We start from the raw sequence: 20,994 nt of genomic DNA, 5'->3' as shown, positions 1-20,994 counted from the left end.
TGGATACAATTAGCCTGGCTCTGTGTAAAGGTTACACAGTCTTCTTACTTGAGCCTGTAATTTTCTTGTTGCAATCTGTAAAAATGATCAAGTGCAAAAACGAGTCGAACATCTTATTTTACCTACAAACATGAAAATTACTGGTGTTGTCATCCAACTGCCTGACATAAATACATTTACCTAAATGTCAAACGTTTTATTTTATTGTCTTACAGGAGATTAAATGTGCACACAAAATGTAAAAAGGAGGTAAACCAACCTCTTAAGCCCCAAGCCTGTTTTTCAGGTTTCAGGCTCGAAAATGACATTCCCAGAACAAATGACCATATCTTCCCTTCTAAAAGGGTTAAATTAATAATCTTTTTTCCCAAAGTAATGATAAACCTGTGAGTTGGATGTAGAAAAGTCAGAATCAATATATTGATATATATATATATATATTTATTTGAAAGAAAATTCAGATTGAACATGGTAAAAAACTGTAAATTATAGTGTCCGTCCAAAAAAGATGTTGTACTTATAGTGAAAACTAACCTTGGATGATGGGTTAGTAGACTAAAAGCTTTAGGAATCCAAAGTACAACATATAATAAGTACCCTGTATCAAGATTGATGTAAAACAAGTGATATTTGACCTTTTTAGACAGATTTAGCAAAAAAAACCTCTTCTGGGGCCATTTGGGTGGATTTTCCTTATCTCTGGCCCCCCTTCTTCGATTTTGACATGTGACATCTCTTTCTGACCTTTAGAGCCAATAGAATCGAAGGGAAATCATCCGTGACTCATCTTTTCTATCATATGCACAAAGAGCATCTATTATTAGTACAACATGTAAGGAGGGAGCCATGCCTGCTTCATGTATGGAAGAGGACCAGCGCCTCAAGAAAGCAATCATATCATCAGGAGTGGTCTCTAATATTTATAAATTATTATCTAGGGCTGCCCAGAATACATATTCTCCTGTCCAACTGTCCTGGGAGCATGCCTTGAATATCTCTCTGTCTGTTTTGCAATGGAACTCCATTTGGAGGTCAGCAATGTTCTCTTCTAAATGTGTAAGATTCAGGATCATACAGTTCAACATTCTCAATAGAGCTTCTGTTCTGTCCAAGATGGACAATAAACACAGAGACTTATGCTGGCATGAATGTGGCAAGCGAGGTACATTGTTGCACCTACTCTGGGAATGCCCAGCGGTAAAAAAAACGTTGGTCAGAAGTAATATCCTTAATGTCTGAATCTTTAAAAATTAATTTCCCTACATGTCCCATTGCATGTCTGCTGCGTCTCAAGCCAGATGGCAATGTTGCAAGGACTGCCGATCGGCTCTGGACATTGGGCTGTTTAGCCACAAAAAGACTCATCCTACTAAACTGGAAGGAACGCAAACCAGCCTGCTTTACTAGGGACTCATGGCTGAGGGAGTATCTGGACCTACTGAATATGGAGCGTGCAGCTTCTCTGCTGGGGGATTTTGAGGGGAGACAGGAGGATTGCGGTTCACTGTCCGCAGCTCTCCTATCTGACCCTGTCAATATGGCATCTCCTGTGTAATGTATAATGTATTGTGTATGTAATGTCCTGTGTATGTCACAATCAGCTGTCTTAGGAAGTCATCCTTGCACCCCCCCCCCCCCCAAACGATTCTGTGTCTTTACGATCGTAAACGATGTGTTGGATGTGCAGCTAGGATAAGTAATAAGGGAGCTAGGAGTGATTTTCGGTGCAGTAATAGGTTAGCATTTGTTGCTCGGGGCTAATTCAGAGGCTCACTGTTAGCACTGTTTTTTTAATTTCTTTTTAAAAAAAGATCAGTTAAATGAGTTTTTTCCCGTTATATGGATATAAAATATTCATAGTTTATTAAATATTAAGGTTCCTTAGACGTTGTTTCCTGCAAATGACGCGATTTTGGCCCCGGAACCGGGTCCGTGGGGCTTAAGAGGTTTTAAGTCACCTCCAGTTTTAAGGCAACCTAGAAACATCAGGGGCTAGTCCATTTTAGGCATTTAAGCTATAGACACCCACCTTCTTTGATGACTTCCAGTACACGCATTGTGTAAATGTCTGTGGTCAAACCGTCTTCAAACACTTCCAGTTTCACTTTGTACACTGAGGACAGACACATTGTAGATTGTAAGCTCATCTGTTTCTTTGTTCACTTGTTCTCCAAATCTCTTAGACGTAATCAAACATATACATTTTTGGGGTATAAAAGTACTATTCTAATTCAATCCATTTACGCTCTCTTACCAAAATCAATTTTGCTGGTTGGTATACTCTCACAAGCCTTAGCTATGCGCTGATCATTGCTGATGCTCGCCTTCTTCTGCATACTGCAATTCTCTGGAAAGACAACATTAGCATAAAGTAATAACACATCTGATCAAATGTTTACATCAGTACATGAGAATGGATGATGGCAGCTGTATTTACGTCACAATTTAGATTATTAGTGAGGTTTTTTTTAGACTGCAGGTGCTTGTGATTTACTGCAAACTCAATTGTACAGCATTCTCCTTTATCATAAGTGCTTTTCTCACAAGGAGTACAACTCAGTCTGAGAAAACAGACTTTATGTTGTAAATCTGAGGGACAATACCTGGTTGTGATGGAAACTTCTGAAGTAAAGGGGCGCCGTAAGGGGGTGAAAGGTTAGGACGATTCTAAGGGCCCGTGACTGACGGGCCCAAACCATTTTAGAACATTAAGAAAAACATTTTTAAGTAAAAAATGTGATATCTTTTCATGGGGCCCAAAATCCCTGGCGGCGCCCCTGGAGACGAAACTCAGAGAGTCACAGGGAGAGCTGGAAATACACTATCATTTCTTTCAATTGAATATTAAAAGAGTCACAATAAAATAGTCCGCAGCTGTAAATGCACCAGATGGGATCAAGGCTTTTTACCCCGCTGCTGGCCATAGGAGAGAGAGAGAGAGAGAGAGAGAGAGAGAGAGAGAGAGAGAGAGAGAGAGAGAGAGAGGGAGAGGGGGGAGAGAGAGGGCGAGAGACATTTTTTCCCCCATTGACTAACATGGGGAAAGAGCCCTTATTAGATTTATTTGGTCCTTAAAGTTGTAAAATGCACTACAAGCCGAATCTAGATTTATTTTCTCTCTCCATTCATTCTAGTGAGCCGAGAGTGGGAGCTCGGGCGGTGCTTAAGGGGCGCATGCTCTGTGACATTACATTACATTGCATTTGGCTGACGCTTTTATCCAAAGCGACTTACAATATGTACATTCGACCAGGAAGACACAACCTTGAAGAAAACAGAATCATATAAGTACATCAGGTTTCATAGAGCCAATCGTTTCAAGTGCTACTCAACTGGCTTTAGATAAGCCAGTCCTTTGTTAGTATATAAGTGCTCTGTTAGCAGTTCTTTGTTAGTAGTTCTATCGCTCGAAGTGGAGTCGAAAGAGATGAGTTTTCAGTCTGCGCCGGACGGTGTGTAAGCTTTTTGCTGTCCTGATGTCAATGGGGAGCTCATTCCACCATTTTGGAGCCAGGATAGCAAACCCACGTGTTTTTGCTGATGGGAACTTGGGTCCCCCTCGCAGCGAGGGTGCAGCGAGTCGTTTGGTTGATGCAGAGCGTAGTGCACGCGCTGGGGTGTACGGTTTAACCATGTCCTGGATGTAGGAGGGGCCAGATCCATTCGCAGCATTGTACGCAAGTACCAGTGTCTTGAAGTGAATTCTAGCAGTTACCGGAAGCCAGTGAATGGAGCGGAGGAGCGGAGTGAGCGCACATAGAGTGGCGAAGTCCCTCCCCATCCGGTGGACCTCCATGGGACCTTATTTCGGAAAAATTATGTATTGAAGTCAATGGAGAGAGAAAGATTATCTTTCGATCCCGTTTAAATTGTGCCACGAATTACACACATGATGTTTGTCAATTTAAAAGATAATTTTGCAAGTCAAAAGAAAAAAAAGTGTCGTAAAACTGTGAAGTAACACATTTGTTTGTGTGAAACGCTCAATGAACTACATCTCTGGTCTCGCAGAACAACACACGTCACCAAGATGGCCGTCACTACTGTCTTGTCAACAAAACGATTGACTACCCTCACTATCATCAAAATGAAACGTCCTGAAGAATGTCAAGCAAAGCTGCCTGCCTGCCTTCCTTTGATTCTCTCTGAACTGCCTGGTCTTTTTAATGTTTAATGTCAACCATTTGTGCAGATAGCATGAAGTAGAAAAGATCAGCAATCACCGATGCTAGCGTTAGCATTTCTACTACTCTTACTGTTTAACATTTTGGGTTACTTAATGTTACTTCATATTAAGGCTAATACAAATGACAGGGCTTTAATGCTAACTAACGTGCTAGCTACTAGCTAGGTAGCTAACTTGATCCAGCCACCCCTGGTCCTTTCATCAGACGGGAAGCGAAAGAACGAGCAAGACCCATTGCTGGTATGATAACAACCTGGTACTAAGCACACAGGCATCTTGTTAAAGTTATCTTATCTTAGCCAGCACCATATAGATAGATTCTATCTATATGGCGCTGATCTTAGCTATCTCTTAGTGGAGGAAAACAATTGTGACATCACTTACGCGACTCTGGGATTTGTAGTCTTTCTAGTTGCGTATTTTTTCATAGTCTTATATTTCAACAGTTTTACGACAAACTGTGACTTTTTTGACTTGGAAATGATTTTTTCAGATTGACAAACATCATATGTGTAATTCATGGCACAATTCAAACGGGATCGAAAGATACGTTTTCTCTCTCCATTGACTTCAATACATTATTTTTCCGAAATAAGGTCCCATGGACCGGAAGTAGATGGGCGTGACTTTGCCTCTCTATACAGATTCTTCTGCTCTGACAGCCAGGCATGATGGGTAATTTGTGATGTTTCGCTCTCTCAAAAGTTGGGCCATTTCGTCATCATGCGCCAATGAGCAGCTCTCATAGGAAAGAACGAGTCCCGGCCTCCCACGCTGTATCCAGTTCTTATTATACATCCATGGATAAGAGCCGTTCAAATTAGATCAGTGATTCTCAAGGTGTGGTCCGTGAGCGCCCCCTAGTGAGTCACCAGGCTTGCATATGGGCCATGCGTCATCACCTCACGAGCTTCACGCACGCAATCGATCTAGGTTATGGGTCTGCGTCACCAGGCTTGGATATGGGCCATGCCCATGCGTCTCTGTTCGGCTTCAAAGGGCCTGACGCTCCACACTTCAAGTGCAGTTCTACACAATATAAAGTTCAATGCTACTCTGTAATATGTGTTCCCCATGTAACTCACTCATTATATCCATAGATCCCTGTTGCCATCAAGTAAGGTAAGAAACTCCGTACATCAAACTGCCTAATACAGTTATTCTTGTTGGTGTTTTATCGGCTCGGTATTCCCCTCCTGGATGATATTCCCGCACAGCGGGGTCTAATCGCCAAACACCATTTAATTCATCTGTGTATCTTTGGCAATAAATATATATTGTTGCATCAAAAAAGTGTCTCTCCTGATTGTAATGCCTTTAACCATTAGCCTGTTACCATGCCAAACTAAGATGAGGACCACAATAATCCTTATATCAGCAAAGAGTCAACATGTTTGCATTGTGATTCCAAGCATTTTAGCATGCTGGGACACGCTTCTGAATCTTTGTTTGACCTTCTACCCCTTACTTTTTTATAGTACAATAATAGATTGCTGCAGTTTACAGACCTCAGACCTGCAGTCTACCTCTACAAAGCATCATTTAAGTATTGTGTTATTTAGAATTTTAAATTGAACAAATACAAGTTTACAGTGGATGGATAAGGTTTACCTTCAGCACATATGCATTCATCACCTCTGCAGAGCCGCAGTAGCTGTCCACCTTTCCTCTCTGGATGGTAGAACTGCACACAATGTGTTTCTGAATTGGAAGAAAAATATATTTGAACATGTTTTTTTGGTACTTTATAAAATATACATGAAATACTTGAACATGTAATAATGCCTGCTTATTGACAGTGTTATATTCTCTGACATATATTGGGGACAAGACACATGGAGGTTTCTCTAAGACTCACGCTCATAGTATTCATAGACAGACACAGCCGCTGGTTGTAAGACGCCCACTTTCATCTTCTGATGAACCCTAAAAGTGATTTCTTCTGGTTGTGTGTGAGAAACCTGAAGATAAAGGTGAGATAGAGATACATACACAAAGAGCAAGGCAGAGAGGAAAAGTATGGAGGAAGGAAACAGCGACGCCTTACCTTGTCCAGGTAGATGATGAGTGAGCCTCTTTCTGACAGGACTTTGTCCAGCTCATATTTTGCAATGGTGCGCCCAAGTCCTTTGGACAACTACACACACACACATAATCAGACCATTAACCATAATACACATATTTTTTCTCCTAACAAAAACCAGCTGGTGCATTTGTTGTGGGTTAATGTGTATCTGTAAAAGTTCTTACTAAGTCCAAGTCCTTTGTGTCAACGGTGAAGCCGGTTAGCAAGCCAATATCCAAAATTGACATAGCGGCATCTCTTTCCTTGTCCTTATACCTGTACACAGAATAGATTGAAGGACATTAAAGTGTTAAGGAGATAGGGGAAAGGGTAAGGAACAGAAGCAGAATATGTAATACAAATTGTGAAATATAATAATATTGTAAATAGCTGGTTAGAAAATGTTATGAATGAAGCCATGTGTCAGTGTGTTGCCTTGGTTGTACTTACAAAACGTCTATCCTCAGCTTGTATATCTTCTCGTCCTCATCCACTTTTTCTGGAGTAAAATATTGTATTTGTATTTAGTTAATTTGTTTCTCAAGAGTAATGTACAACACATGAAGAAGAGACAGAAGGCACTAAATCACCTGGGATGAGCTGCACTGACAGGTTAAACTTCTGACAATCACTGTCCTTGTCTTTAGGGAGAGTGTAGTACAGAGACACCATCTGTCACACAGGAAAGGTGCAATATTTGATATAAGTCCTCACAAGGTTAAAAGGGTATATGGTCACATCTTGATTTTTTAATAGGACAGATCAGTTATTAACTGTTACTAAAACTCAGAGTATAAAATACCAAAATATATTACTCACTCTCAATGTTGCTTCTCCTGAACCCTTGGCAATCACTGTCACGTTTTTGTTGATACCATTGATCTGTCAGAGTTTAAATATGAGCACAAACACACACTGTCAAGGATAAGCAGACATTAAAGTATTATACCAATATTATTTGTGTGACAAGATCTGTGTGTAAATGTGCAATATACAAATTAAAACTACTTCGGACCGAAATTGGATAAATCTGGCAAATCTCCAGGGAAGAATTGAGATCCACAGGTGACTTTAGATTTCGTAAATAAAAACACAATTTAGTTCAAAAGTAAAACATCTTAGTGATATAGTTACTTTTTATTTATTTTCTGTATTTTCAGATCCCTTTTATAGTTCAATATATTTTTGAGAGTTTATAGATTTATTTTGTATTTGTGGAATTTCAATCTGTTCACACATTACCACTTTAATGAGCCACTGTTTGTGAATGTGTGTGTGTGTGTCTGTGCTTACCCTAGACATCCTTGTGGCATAGTGGTTTTTCCTGTTGAAGTTGTACCTTTCAGTCCTTAAAATGGAAACAATGGACACATTCAGATCATATTCTGGTTCTATAGCACTGGACCAGTACTCGGATATAGCCTGGTACACCATAATGGTGGCCTTTAGTAAAACAAGAGGGAGGTGGGGGGAAAAAATGATCAGAACAAAATAAATGATAATCTAAAACAAGATGGAGGGATCAAGATGGAGAGAGGAGTCTCTTCTTACCTGAGTCGATCCATACCCTCCGCCAACTCTCTGCTGTTCGTTGAACCATCTCACAACAGGTCTGGCATCTCCAAAAGCCTTTATTCATAGAAGGAAGGTAAATGGTTGAACTTTTCTGTCATTTACTGCACATTGGAATGATCAAAAAATATACAAATATAAAAAAGACAAATCAGTTACTGAACAATTGTAAAATATTGTTTACTTAAGATGTCGATTATATTTTGAGGCTGTGACATTACTGAGAGACACATTTCATTGAAAATTGTTTGCAAACCTTTATATTAAAATAACATGGACTATATTGTATGTTGTCTGTAGCATGAAAGGAACACACATAAATGCGACATGCTCACCTGGGCCCTGACCAGAGCGAGAAGAGCGTAAGCCGTAGCCTCCAGTGTGTAGACACGTCCCTTAGACATCGGCCAGTGGCTCAACTCTAAGGACGACACACAAATATCTTCCTTATTACTTTGCTATACATGCATCTATTTACTTATAAAACCAGGATATCTCATTTTAGAAAATAATGTATAATTAAAATACGTAAGGAAATATTAAAATGTACTAACTAATCCCCATACATATATCTGTTATTCAAAACGTTTTACCAATATTTGTTGTGAGCAGGACATCGTATGGCTGGAAGACTATTTATGTCAATTACAGACTTTTCGTTTCTAAATGAGTTCAAACATTTGACATTTCTCTACTGAGCAAAAATCATCCCATAATATCAATGTGTTGGTCAGGCTCTTAGTAGTTGTGGATGAGAAATCGTTTGAATCTAATCACCAAAACATAGACTATGTTTCCAAATAATAGTTTAAGAATATTAACAGCACCTGGGGAAGCAAACTTGTAGAGGATCTCGCGGTTCATTTTGTCTTCATTGGCCATGGCATATGATGTCATGGCAACAGCATATGGGTTGGTGAAGCTGGGCAGACGCCTTTCCAGATAGGCCACCGCTTTTTCTATACTGCGGGGTAGATTCTGTACAAAAGGGAGGAAAGAGAATAAGGTGAGAACAGTCAGATAGACATTTTTAGGCAACCAAAAGAAGAAAACAAATACTTTTCATGAAATGAAAACAAACTATAAGTGAGTCTAAAATGAAAACATAGACAACATCCTAACCGCATAGCACTATTTTAGCTACTATTCAATCTCATGGTAGCCTCGCCATAAAGCATACGCTGATTAATCATCTATTTTACTCTAAATAGGACCATCATTTACAAAATGAACAACATGCTTCAATAAAGAAGACTAAAATCTAGCGATTGCGACCATAACCTAATTTGGAAAATCTTTACTGAATAAAAAATCAAGTGAGAAATTGGTTTATTTTCTCTTCGGCTTCTATACAATCTGACTTGATTCTGCCACAAGTGGAGTCACCCCCTGCTGGATATTAGATGCAGCTTTAAGGCTCATCCGGATTGGCTTCACTTTTTAGACCCGGAGCATGCTGCTTGGACAGGAGCAGCAACAGGGCTGGCTGTAAAACAGAGCTTTACAGCTTTGCAGATGCGAGATGCTTCCCAGTGGTTCAGAAAGCTTTATTACTCACATCCTCTGCGAGGAGACGGTAAATAACGAAATGAAACAGATGAGGGAAAAAGAGAAAACATTGTATGGAGGTAAATTACTCACATGAACACTGGCAGCACATAGCATTCGTGACTCCTGCATAGCAATGAGGCAGAAGGCCGTCATGGAGCCCTCTGAATCTGCGCCATGCACATCACCCTAAACACACACACACACACACACACACACACACACACACACACACACACACACACACACACACACACACACACACACACACACACACACACACACACACACACACACACACACACACACACACACACACACACACACACACACACACACACACACACACACACACACACACACACACACACACACACACACACACACACACACACACACACACTTATTTACTTTTCAAATAAGGGTCGATAACATGCTATTGTTTTCAAACTTATTAGCTATTTTTGTAGCACATAGATGAAAAACAGATGAAACCAGTGAACGCACCATCATCTCTCCTTGGATCACTGTTCCAACTTCTCTAAATAAGCCATCAGGTTGCTGTGCGTTGATGATCAGAAACTTGATGGCCTCACAGATGTGTGGGCTTTGCATTGCCACCAGATTGTTTGCCATGGCAAACACCTTGGCAACATAGGCCGTCAACCTTAGAGGAGAGAAGAAGGTGTAATAGTTTAGTTTTATTCATACGTGACATATCATTGTGTGAGTTTAGGGATGTTTGAATGCCTCACCAGGTGCTACTTGGGCGTTGTGGAAACGCAGTAAAAGACCCATCATTTTTCCGGTAGACAAGCTCTTGGTTGTAGCCTGTACACAAACAAATACACACAACCATTTTTAAAAGTGCCATTCATTGCTCTACTGAATCTTATTGTTTAGAAGCCAGTTTAAAGTTTTGAGGCTTTTCAAAAGGGAAACCCAAATGAGGGGTGGTGTGGATTGATTTTCTTCTACAATGTCAATGACAATTTAAAATCACACTCACAGTGGCATTAATAAGATTCTGCTATCTGTACTAAAAATACATAAGATAAGATAAGACTTTATTTATCCCGAAGGAAATTGTTGTGCCAGAGTAACAAAATACAGTAAACACAATAAACACAGCAGCACAACAGCAAAACTGTACACTAAAAGTGCAGCAAAAAGAGCAATTAAACATCTACAGACACCATGAAACATAGATGGTCACACAATCAATGCATCAGTGACCCTACCAGTCGTGATGTGTTGGAGGGCTTCATTACGTTTCTCAAAGCCCACAGTTTCCCACTGGTTGGTTTTGTCTAAATATGTGGCTGTAATGACAGGTAGGGTCATGCTCATCATGTTCTGCTCTCCATTGCCAGAGGGCTGTTTGATGAGAGTACCCATAGAGTTCCCGCTAACAGCTTTCTCCGCGAGGGCAGAAACTTGTTCTCTCCCTGAATGAACACAGACAGACAGAAAAGAAACACAAAACGTTATAAATCAACAAGAAGAAACCACTCAGCAAACAACAAAGTGCCCCGACGGCCAGTGAGGTAGATATTTCCCAATAAGAACAATACAAATGTATTTATATCGTTTCCATTGTACATATCACATATCAATCCCCTAGCATTATGTCCCACCTGTCACAAAGATCAGTGTGTGTGTTGGTGTGTTTGGAACCCGATCTGTCATGGAAATTCTACTGTTGAGAATGTGTTCTTGTTCACCATCTAAAGGGAGAAACAGTGGGCAAGTTGCAGCATCAATTAGCAAAAGATAAACACATAATGTTGATAAACCACTATACTGTATAATGCAGCCATGTCATTCTTCAAGGTAACTCACCTACACCTTTATTAGTGGGGTCTAGAAATAACATCATAGAATATTTTACTAGTACACCTTCAGGCTGGAAAAACAACAGTTAGGACAAACATTAGAAATCACAATCATTTGCATAACTTTTTGAGTAATCGGTCTTTGCTGTTGTTTAACAAAGTCAAATATGGTCCGAATTTAAATAAGATATTAATATTCAAGAAGATGCATTTCATAAACAAAACAGTTTACCAAAACTGACTTTACCAGACTATTTCTCTCATACCCGTAACCGTAGCGCTGTCACGTTATTAAACCGATTGTTTTCAAACTGAGGTTTTTAAAGGATTTGTAAACGGCTTGTTGCTTGAAACTAAAAGTAGTTACAAGAATATTGCATCCATAATGTAACAGACCTCGGATAAGTTATATTTTATGGCAGCTTGAACATTGTACTGCAATAAGAGAACAATTCCACATGGTGTAGGAAAAAACAACAGGGCATGTAGTCTTTTTCCAACCCACTCTCTTCAGTCTGCGTACAAATGACACGACTTTACACATTGGAAATGCGTGCACTAGATACGCAGAAGTCCGATTTTGCGTGCATATGATACGCTAACCAATGCCATTGAGTTCTGAGGCCGAGTTTTGTGTGCATATGATACGCCACGTTTTGTCCGGTCGGGTCTTGGTAGACCGGAAGCTGTGTGGTTCATAAAAATATGTTCTTACCGGTTCTTACTCAATATCAAGCTACGGTTATTGTTTTTATTTTAAATCGTATAATGTCTGACTTTTTTTGCATGGAAATGGGGCTCGGAGCCTCAGAATAATGAAATCTGTATTTAAAAAAAAAAAATGTCGTTCTAATTTGTTATTCTTTTCTGAATAACACATTGTTATTTACTCAACAATAACACACAATTATCCTTGTTTTTATTTATTTGTTTAATTCTATAATCTCTGGCTTTTTAGCCGTTCCTCAGGAACTGAATTTCAAAATAAAGTCACCGGAAACAGACGTAGGCCTATAAGGGACATTTCGAGCATAATTGTGATACACACCACAAACCCACTGAACTGATTATACCTAAGCTAGAAGCTCGGTGATTGGATTGTTTAGCCGCAATGCATGTTGGGATATGGTGTTAATGCGATATGAAATCCGAAAAACATTTAAAAAAATAAAATACTTTATTCCGAGTGTGCTTGCTTTTCTCTTTGGAAGTCATCACATAACGGCATTGTAATACACAGCCTTAGTTCTTTATTTATAGAGCCCTGATGAGAAGACTTCTAGACAAACAGGAAGAACTGCCACCGAAACTGAATATAAGACGTGGATCATCAATATATCAGCAATTAAACAACATCTTCAATTTCTCTTCACACAATACGTCTCCTTGCAGTATCAACATTAATTCGGCTGACTTTTATATTTGATCCAATTGGTTATATTTACACCATAACGGTGCACAGCTGATAGAAAATGACTTGTAGTTTTTAAAGATATTACTGATTTTCTTTGAATATAAGAATGTAAATACTGAGTTGAGAGAATAGTCAGGGGTTTTTGGGTGATGGGAGACACATCTATGGAATCACAATTTCAATAGCTTACCATTAAATGACGGATAGCCTATGCCTTTCTGTCTGTGATGTTTTACAAATCAGATATTAATGTGTAGAAGTAAAACATGAGAAATAGTATAGCAATATCCTGTAAAATTATGTGAAAACATGAATAAAACTACACATCTTCAGATGTCATACATACATAAGTGTCCTACACTAATAATACACCGTTGTTATTATTAGTATGCTGTGTGTACCTTGTGTGCACCGCCTAGTGGTTAAAGCACGTTATTGAATTTTTGTTTTGAATAATATTATTTTTGTTGAATAATGTTATTTGATTAAACAAATATTAAGAGTACATACAAAACAGAGAGGGGGAAAGTAGAAGGTCAATGATAGATATATATATAATATATAAAATTAAGAAGATACTGTAAGTGATCTCTACAATAAAACAGTTTAGTGCCGGATGTACAAAGATATTAATATGAGGAGGTGCAAAACAGACAAACTAATTAACCTTTATTAACACATTAAAGAATACTTTAGGTTAAGGTCTTCTTTTAAATAAGAAAAAAGCTTTTGGGGTATCTACACATAAATATTAAGCCTGACAAAGTACTTAACGTCTAATATATTGCTTTCCTGCCTATGTTGAAGCACTTATTTTAACTGATATTATACACATTAATTATACTCTTATGTTTGTAGATAGTATAAGAAATGTCAACCCAGTCTCACATCTAAACGTGTAATACAGTAACTACGTTGGTCCACAACTTGGGATGTAGTATTTCTACAAAAATGTCTCTGAAATTGTAGGATCCCTATGTTTTTTTTCACCATTAATTTCCAATGGCTGGCGTCTGTGTCACGTGATCTTCAAATTTCTCTTCGCATAAAAAAAAACATGGCCGACCTTCGTTTTATTCTCGGTGTAAAATGCCTATTTTAAAGTTAGTTTGGCCATTAAAATGCGTTTTGATGTCATTTGATGCGAGAAATATGAGTTGTTATTTCAGATTATCTGTGCAGTGGATGTACATGATCTTTATTATTATTAGTTATTACGAAGATTACTTCAGGAAATTGTGTACATACAACGTGTTCATTATTACCAAGGTGGTTGCTAGGGACGCTGCCATCGATATTATTTCTGTTATATTGTGTAACTGTTTAATGGTGTTATCTTTATTGCTACCCCCTTCCCCGTCATTTATAGTGTTGGTCCACAGCGCAAACGTATTAGTTTAACAAAATCTGCATCTAAAATTGTGGCATAGATACGTTATTTTCCCCTGTGCAATTCTCCAACCCAGTCTCACATCTCACATCACATCGTCATAAGCAATACCGGAAACAGATGTAGACAAGATCCTCAGCTCAGTGATTGGATGGTTTAGCCACAATGCACGTTGGGAGATGGTGTTTATGCGATGTGAAATCCGATTTAATTTTTTTTAAAAAATAATACTTTATTCCGAGTGTGCTTGCTTTGATCTTTGGAAGTCATCACATAACGGCATTGTAATACACGGTTCGGCTGCATTAAATATTACATATCTGCCGTAGTTCTCTATTTATAGAGCCCTGATGAGAAGACTTCTAGACAAACAGGAGAACTGCCGCCAAAACTGAAAACGTGACGTGGATCATAAATATATCAGCCATTAAACAACATCTTACATTTCTTTTCACACAATACGTCTCCTTGCAGTATCAACACTAATTCGGCTGACTTTTATATTTGATCCAATTGGTAGATAGGCTGTATTTACACCATAACGATGCACAGCTGATATAAAAGCACACCTAGTGGTTAAAGCATGTTATTGAATTGTATTATTTTTATTATTAATAGGATCCTTATAAAGTATATTCATTACTCATTATTCTCTACTAATAGTTCATTAAAGACTGTATATAATGACTATTTTGCACATCCCTTTCAAGATTTCAAGATTTTCTAAGGTTTATTGACATATCATATTATACACAACTACAGTGTAGTTCTGCACTGAATGAAGAACTTGGGTCGCAGGTTCCTCAACAGTGCATTACAAGACATCTATCAATTGTGTGTATACCTCCAGCAATGTTAACTATGTTGAAGCACTTATTTTAACTGGTATTATACATATGTATTATACTCTTATAAGATGTATGTAGATAGTCATTTGCAGAATATGGCAGTTTAATGGTGGAGGTATACACACATATTGATAGATGTCTTGTAATGCACTGTTGAGGAAGCTGTGACCCAAGTTTTTAATTCATTGCATAACTTCAACATAGTTCAGGCCAGGGGTAACTAAAAGTCAGACATTATACGATTTAAAATAAAAACAATAATCGTGGCTTGGTATTGAGTAAGAACATGTTTTTATGAACCACACAGCTTCAGGTCTACCAAGACCCGACCGGACAAAAATAAGTGGTGCAGGCACGAAACGTGGCATATCATATGCACGCAAAACTCGGCCTCAGATCTCAATGGGAATGGTTAGCGTATCATATGCACGCAAAACTCGGCCTCAGATCTCAATGGGAATGGTTAGCATATCATATGCACGCAAAATCGGACTTCTGCATATCTATTGCGGGCATTTCCAATGTGTAAAGTCGTATCATTTGTACGCAGACTGAAGAGAGTGGGTTGTCTTTTTCTTACCACCACCCGCAGCATCTTCCTAATTCCATCATTCATCGGTGAAGCTTTAACAGCAGCTTTGACCTCAATGTAGAATTCTCCTTCTCTCATGGGAATGATGATGAAGGGCACAGATTGTGTAGTTTGAGCCCCAATTCGGACCTCCTGGCTATACTGTCCACGCTTTGAAGCCGAACTGCACACATTATCCACCTCAATCAGATCAACCCGCACCTTGAGAACAGGACAAAGATGGACTGGAGATTGTGAAGTTGCTCAAAGATAAAGACTATTATTGAGGATATAATAGGATTACATCAGTTTTATTTTTGGGTCAGCTAACGATAATGCATACTTGATTTTAATTAACATTTGATGATTTACACCGTTTTTTACAGGATAATCTGATCTGGATAATAAAAGGCACACTGTAAATATTGCAGTAAGGTTTCCCGCTGCTGAGGTGACCCGCATCTATTGTTTTTCCATCCCAGTTCAGACAACGATGCCCTGCCTCCGACACTGTATCCAGTTCTCTTTATTCATCCATGAATTAGATTTTACCATGTCCACCTCCACATGACATTTCGTGGGATTTTCATCCCACGAAAAATGAATTTGACGGCCCCTATCGTTGTTTTCCCAAGCTACATAATTGTATTACAAGAGTATTGTTTAGATAGAGAGGGTGTCATTATCTTTTTACATCCATGACGCAATTGTAGGGTGCTATGTCAAGCTTTCCTCATGCAAGTAGGGGTAATAATTCAATCTAAGCTGGGTTGGAAAACAATAGGTGCAGGCCAACCACCATGTGAGCAGGTATTACACTTATCAAAGTCTAGAGTAGGAAGGTCATTCTCTCTCTGTTTTGAGACAGTATGTCAGTTGAATATTTACTGTTGATTTTGCCCTTTAGTCTAAAATGTTCTCTTGCCTCTTTTACTGTATGTAACACAGACTTACAGTTACAAGATCGGGGCTGTAGTTGTGCAGGATTGCCTTAACTTCCAGCTGCTCTCCCCGGACAGCAGAGTTTGGCAGCATGAGATCAATGAAGAATTCCTTCCGGACAATTACCTCTAACGGATCACCAACACAGATTCCTTTAAGATGAGGGGGACAATAAAAAAGGATTACATAGAGAAAGTTAGATGACTCAATGAAACAGCTTTCAGTCACTGAATTCTCACCGTGAGTAGTTGAAAGACTAATGCCAGTAAACTGCCAGGTGGTGATTGACTCTTGCAGTGGAATACGTGTAGTCACTGATGTGGTATCACTGAAACAAAGAATGGTGTTAAATCTTTGAGAGATATGTGTAGGCTTAAATCTTGGTGGTGTCATTATTGAAGTTAGTGTTTTTTGTGTGTATATGTCGGTTGACTTACCATGGGTTTCGTCCAGGGCAAGTAGGAAGTATCATCACTGACCACAGCCAACTTTCAGGGAACTTGGTGCGAGTAATAATGTAACTGTCATCCTCCTCACCTAGAGGTTTAAGGCAATTATGCATTGGTTTTCCTTTTAAGACCTGAAGGTTTCCCCTCAGACAGAAGATAACAGGAAATTAGGTTATTGCTTTGTATAGGCCAGGGGTCGGCAACCCCAGGCACCGTAACCAGTGGCACACTAGGAATAAGTGGAATAAGTGTGCAAAAATATTTAAGGAAGGAAGCCATGCATGCAACGCAGCCCCGCTCTCTTTAAATCCAGGCGACTTTCTGACGCTTTCCTCCGTGGTGCAGTGCTGATCGTTTCACCGCGAAGGAAAGCACTGTTGCTGAGCCGGCACTTCACAAATTGCAGTACCCATAAGGAGCTGTACAAATGCCGCAGTTTTGGCGTGGCTGTGTCTTTAGTTGAAAGCCCAGTGGCGATCTGCTCATCTCTCAACAAAATAATATGCTACACAGGGGCGGACTGGCCATCGGCGTGTTCTGGAGAATCACAGAACGGATGGTCGTCCTTATTATTATGCCGATTAAACCAATTATTTAAATGTGTTTAAACGGCATCATGTAAGTTGCGCTGAAAGATAGAGGTCCACACACCGCTTCCCCGCCCTCCTGTTGACAGTTCACGAGGGCTGAGCTCTTCACCCTCCACGTTGACAATTCACCGGCACGCTGATCAAAACAAAATGTTTGAATGGCACTTCATATCAAAAAGGTTGCCGACCCCTGGTATAGAGTTATGGTTCTTACCATCCATGATTGTAGTCTGTCGTTTCCTTCTGCTCGGTGCCGGACATTTCAATTCTGAAATAAGCAACAGAGACAAAATCTTTTACAGAACTCAACCATATTTTACCTACTTTAAGCATTGTATAATTGTTATGGAACTTTTAAAAACAGAGGGAGGTGATTTCTCTGGTAGGAAACGTGAACAGGGTGTGGGGGTCAGCAAATTTGGTATAAGATAAGATAAGATAGGATAGGATTATATTCATCCCGAAGGAAATTGTTGTGCCAGAGATAAAACGATACAACAAACACAGTAGCATAATAATAAAACTGTACCCTAACAGCGCAGTAAAACCAGCTAATTAAATAACTACAAGAAACATAGATGGTCAAATTATTAATATAAAAAACTATAAAAAACGACATATCATTAAACGTTTCATTCGTGTAATTGTTATTATATGCTTTTTTAGATTACAAGTGCTAAAGGTGGTTTTTAAAACTGACTAATAAGAAGGACAGTTCAGCTAAATACCCCCAGGAAGTATCTGACATTTCTATTTGTTTTATTCCATATTTAAAGTATCTGTCGTTTTTCTAGCATACAATATTTTTCTAGCGCTAAAATATTTACAAAATATATAAACAGCAACAAACCATTTCGAGAGACCAAAACAATCTGCATGACCATAAAAGGGAGCCGTAAAAAGACCCTGAACCGAATATGCTCAGCCTTTGACTGATGGTGATAAATAAAGGTCTATGTGCTCACCTTTTTTCTTAGAGATTCATTTGTATACTATTGTAGCCTAAAACTATGTTCAGGGAAGGGGAGAGTAAAGTAGTGTCACCTTGTCTGTGGGGAGTCCCAGAAGCCGTGTTGGACTCAAACAGCAGCCCCGCGTCGTAGAACACACTCATACCGTTCTTCCCTCCACCTGGTGTGCAACCTGTGTCGTGCTTCTCGACAACATCCCACACCTGAGCATAGTGAAAGTCATTCACACACAAATAAATAAATAAGACTCAAAGGCAAGAGGTAGACAGATCTGTAAACTCACATTACAATTCTGATATGTCATTAGAAATGTATTCATGCAATGAATGCAAGAAAAATATGATATAAATAAATTGCCCTTTTCTGTGTGAGGCGGTGCTTGTTGTTAAGGACATAGACGCCTTTGTCCACTGCCACCAGTCCCACTATGGCCCCTGGGTCTCCTGTAACCTTCAGACCAAACATCTTGCGAGGCCCATAGGATGGAAAGGGTCTCGATGGTTCCAGCTTCAGCTAAATGTGAAGGTGAGGTCAATGAATTACACATACGGTGTGGATTTGTTGAACCAGTCGCTTACATTAAAAAATGTCAGATGAATACAGGAATAAATAAATCAGATGTGTATGTTTTGTATTGCGTGTCTCACCGAGCCCATGCAGGAGTCTTTTACATCCACCCAAACAGAGTCTGATACCACTTCATTCCCATTTGTGTGGTAATAGGCTATGATGCGGAACGATGGCAGCATGTCTTTGGTAATGAAAACCATCAGGGAGATCAGCACTTGACCTCTTGTCTTGTATCGACCTTTTAGCACCAGCTGACCTCTGCTCATGAACTATAGGGATACAGACTTATATATCAGCACTTATTGCACATGAGCGTGTATACTGCACTACACAACGTGATGGACGCAACAATAAGGGTAGTATAAGCTCACATGCACAGATTTCAAACATCTCTCACCAGGTATGTGATGTCACAGTCATGACTTTCCCGCATGATGAGGTTGAAGGTGATTTTCAGGTTATGTCCTAATTCTACATCAGCTGAATCCACACCTGCAAATATGACATGTTTTGATTGTAGTGTCTACAGTATTTCTAAAGTAAAGCATTGTAGTACATGTTCTCCCCATAAAACGATGATATTTTACATTGCTTCTGATGGACAGTTATTCTAGAGCAGGGGTGGGGAACCTCCAGCCCCCGGGCCGTATACGACCCGTGAGACAATTTGGTACGGCCCTCGAGGTAATTTATAAACACACGCAAAAAAGAAAAAAAATTAAGAAATCTAGACCACAAAAAAATTAAACAAGCGAGTGCCTGTTTTTCCTGGTCAGAGTCCATGAACACAACACGAGCCTAACGTGTCATCACGTGGTATATATGTCTCGTCTGACAGGGGTGCAGTTCTGACGGAGAGCACCAGAACCTGGCTCGGCACTTCAGATAAGGAGCCGTACACATGCCGCAATTTTGCGTGTCTGTGTCTTTAGTTGAAAGCCCAGTGGCGATCTGTTCATCTGTCAAGCTGATCATAGTCAATAGCTTTGTTGTTATTAGCATCTGGTTAGGTAGCTATGCTAACGAATATAAGAAGCTTTTTCTACAACCAGCAGGGGCGGTTCTGGGGGGGGCAGTGTCCCCCTAACACTGACCTCTGACCGCTGTGGCCCCCCTAACAATGAAAACAATTTTTTTTTTTTTTTTTTTTAAATGTATATTTTCTGGTACTCGGTTTGCCAAAAACCGCAGGATTTAGTTGCTGTGATGTGAGATTGTGCAGACACCCTGATGTAAAGTAGAGATGTAACTGTTCATTGCCTTTATTTTTATATAAATATGGTGTTAGTGCAAACATTGCACTATAACTTAAGCTGAAGCTAACAGTAATAACTATAAGATCTATCTGAAATAAATAAGTGTACTGAAACAAATACCAATAACTGTATTGCATTGTTTTCTTATGCGCAATTACTTCATACTGTCTAGTTCTCTTTTTCGTCCTGCATGTATTGTGCCCCCCTCAGAAAATAACTGGCCCCCCAGTGGCCCCCCCAGTCAAATTGGTCTAGAACCGCCACTGACAACCAGTGAGGTAAAGGCACATCTTTATATGATCATTATAGTTATAAAAAAATAAGAGAATAAAGTAAACAGGTATAAAATATTATATGACAGTAAAAAAAAGTTGTTATTAATAAACAAGAATACAGAGTGATTTGTAAAATATCCATAAAGAAAAAGTAAATCTGCTTACAGTTCTGTTTCATCTGGGTGTTGAGAGATGTATCCATAGATCTCTTAATGTTGGTCTCAAAGTGCACCAGATTGATGCTTTTAACTTCAACTTTTAAATACTTTTGCACACATCTTGTGTCCATATACTTCTGTTTGGTGGTCACGCCACAACCGTGCACATGCATGCATGCGCGAGTCATGGTAAAATATCTGGATTAAGAGGTTGCTTTTTCTTTGCACAGCATGAAAGAAAGAAGAAATGAATGGGTTGTGATTTTAGTATTTTTAAGCAGAGGTCAATAATTTGTACGGCCCTCGGAGGATGTTGAAAAAATTGAAATGGCCCTTGAGAGGAAAAAGGTTCCC

The 20,994-nt window shown here is 39.3% G+C and overlaps 1 protein-coding gene across 2 annotated transcripts in view; it reads right to left on the bottom strand.

Annotated features, from left to right (window-relative positions):
- LOC117454963 (complement C3-like) overlaps nt 1–20,994 on the bottom strand; it is a 45,459-nt gene that overhangs the window by 6,941 nt on the left and 17,524 nt on the right. For both annotated transcript variants that reach the window (XM_034094271.2, XM_034094272.2), the window contains 28 exons: nt 19,349–19,443; nt 19,029–19,220; nt 18,739–18,894; nt 18,455–18,584; nt 17,625–17,678; nt 16,809–16,908; nt 16,611–16,699; nt 16,384–16,523; nt 15,439–15,651; nt 11,214–11,277; nt 11,009–11,098; nt 10,613–10,819; nt 10,127–10,202; nt 9,879–10,038; nt 9,465–9,560; nt 8,651–8,801; nt 8,159–8,244; nt 7,803–7,880; nt 7,545–7,694; nt 7,071–7,133; nt 6,842–6,923; nt 6,702–6,750; nt 6,437–6,527; nt 6,234–6,323; nt 6,045–6,147; nt 5,798–5,887; nt 2,255–2,347; nt 2,030–2,113 (listed from right to left, as the gene is read on the bottom strand). In XM_034094271.2, the coding sequence (XP_033950162.1) occupies nt 2,030–2,113; nt 2,255–2,347; nt 5,798–5,887; nt 6,045–6,147; nt 6,234–6,323; nt 6,437–6,527; nt 6,702–6,750; nt 6,842–6,923; nt 7,071–7,133; nt 7,545–7,694; nt 7,803–7,880; nt 8,159–8,244; nt 8,651–8,801; nt 9,465–9,560; nt 9,879–10,038; nt 10,127–10,202; nt 10,613–10,819; nt 11,009–11,098; nt 11,214–11,277; nt 15,439–15,651; nt 16,384–16,523; nt 16,611–16,699; nt 16,809–16,908; nt 17,625–17,678; nt 18,455–18,584; nt 18,739–18,894; nt 19,029–19,220; nt 19,349–19,443 (3,072 nt within the window). The remainder of the gene's footprint in view (nt 1–2,029; nt 2,114–2,254; nt 2,348–5,797; nt 5,888–6,044; nt 6,148–6,233; nt 6,324–6,436; nt 6,528–6,701; nt 6,751–6,841; nt 6,924–7,070; nt 7,134–7,544; nt 7,695–7,802; nt 7,881–8,158; nt 8,245–8,650; nt 8,802–9,464; nt 9,561–9,878; nt 10,039–10,126; nt 10,203–10,612; nt 10,820–11,008; nt 11,099–11,213; nt 11,278–15,438; nt 15,652–16,383; nt 16,524–16,610; nt 16,700–16,808; nt 16,909–17,624; nt 17,679–18,454; nt 18,585–18,738; nt 18,895–19,028; nt 19,221–19,348; nt 19,444–20,994) is intronic.

Source organism: Pseudochaenichthys georgianus, chromosome 11 (assembly GCF_902827115.2).
Source record: "Pseudochaenichthys georgianus chromosome 11, fPseGeo1.2, whole genome shotgun sequence".
Taxonomy (NCBI): Eukaryota; Metazoa; Chordata; class Actinopteri; order Perciformes; family Channichthyidae; genus Pseudochaenichthys; species Pseudochaenichthys georgianus.
Note: the sequence above shows the minus strand (reverse complement) of the source record. Positions and strands in the feature narration are given on the sequence as shown.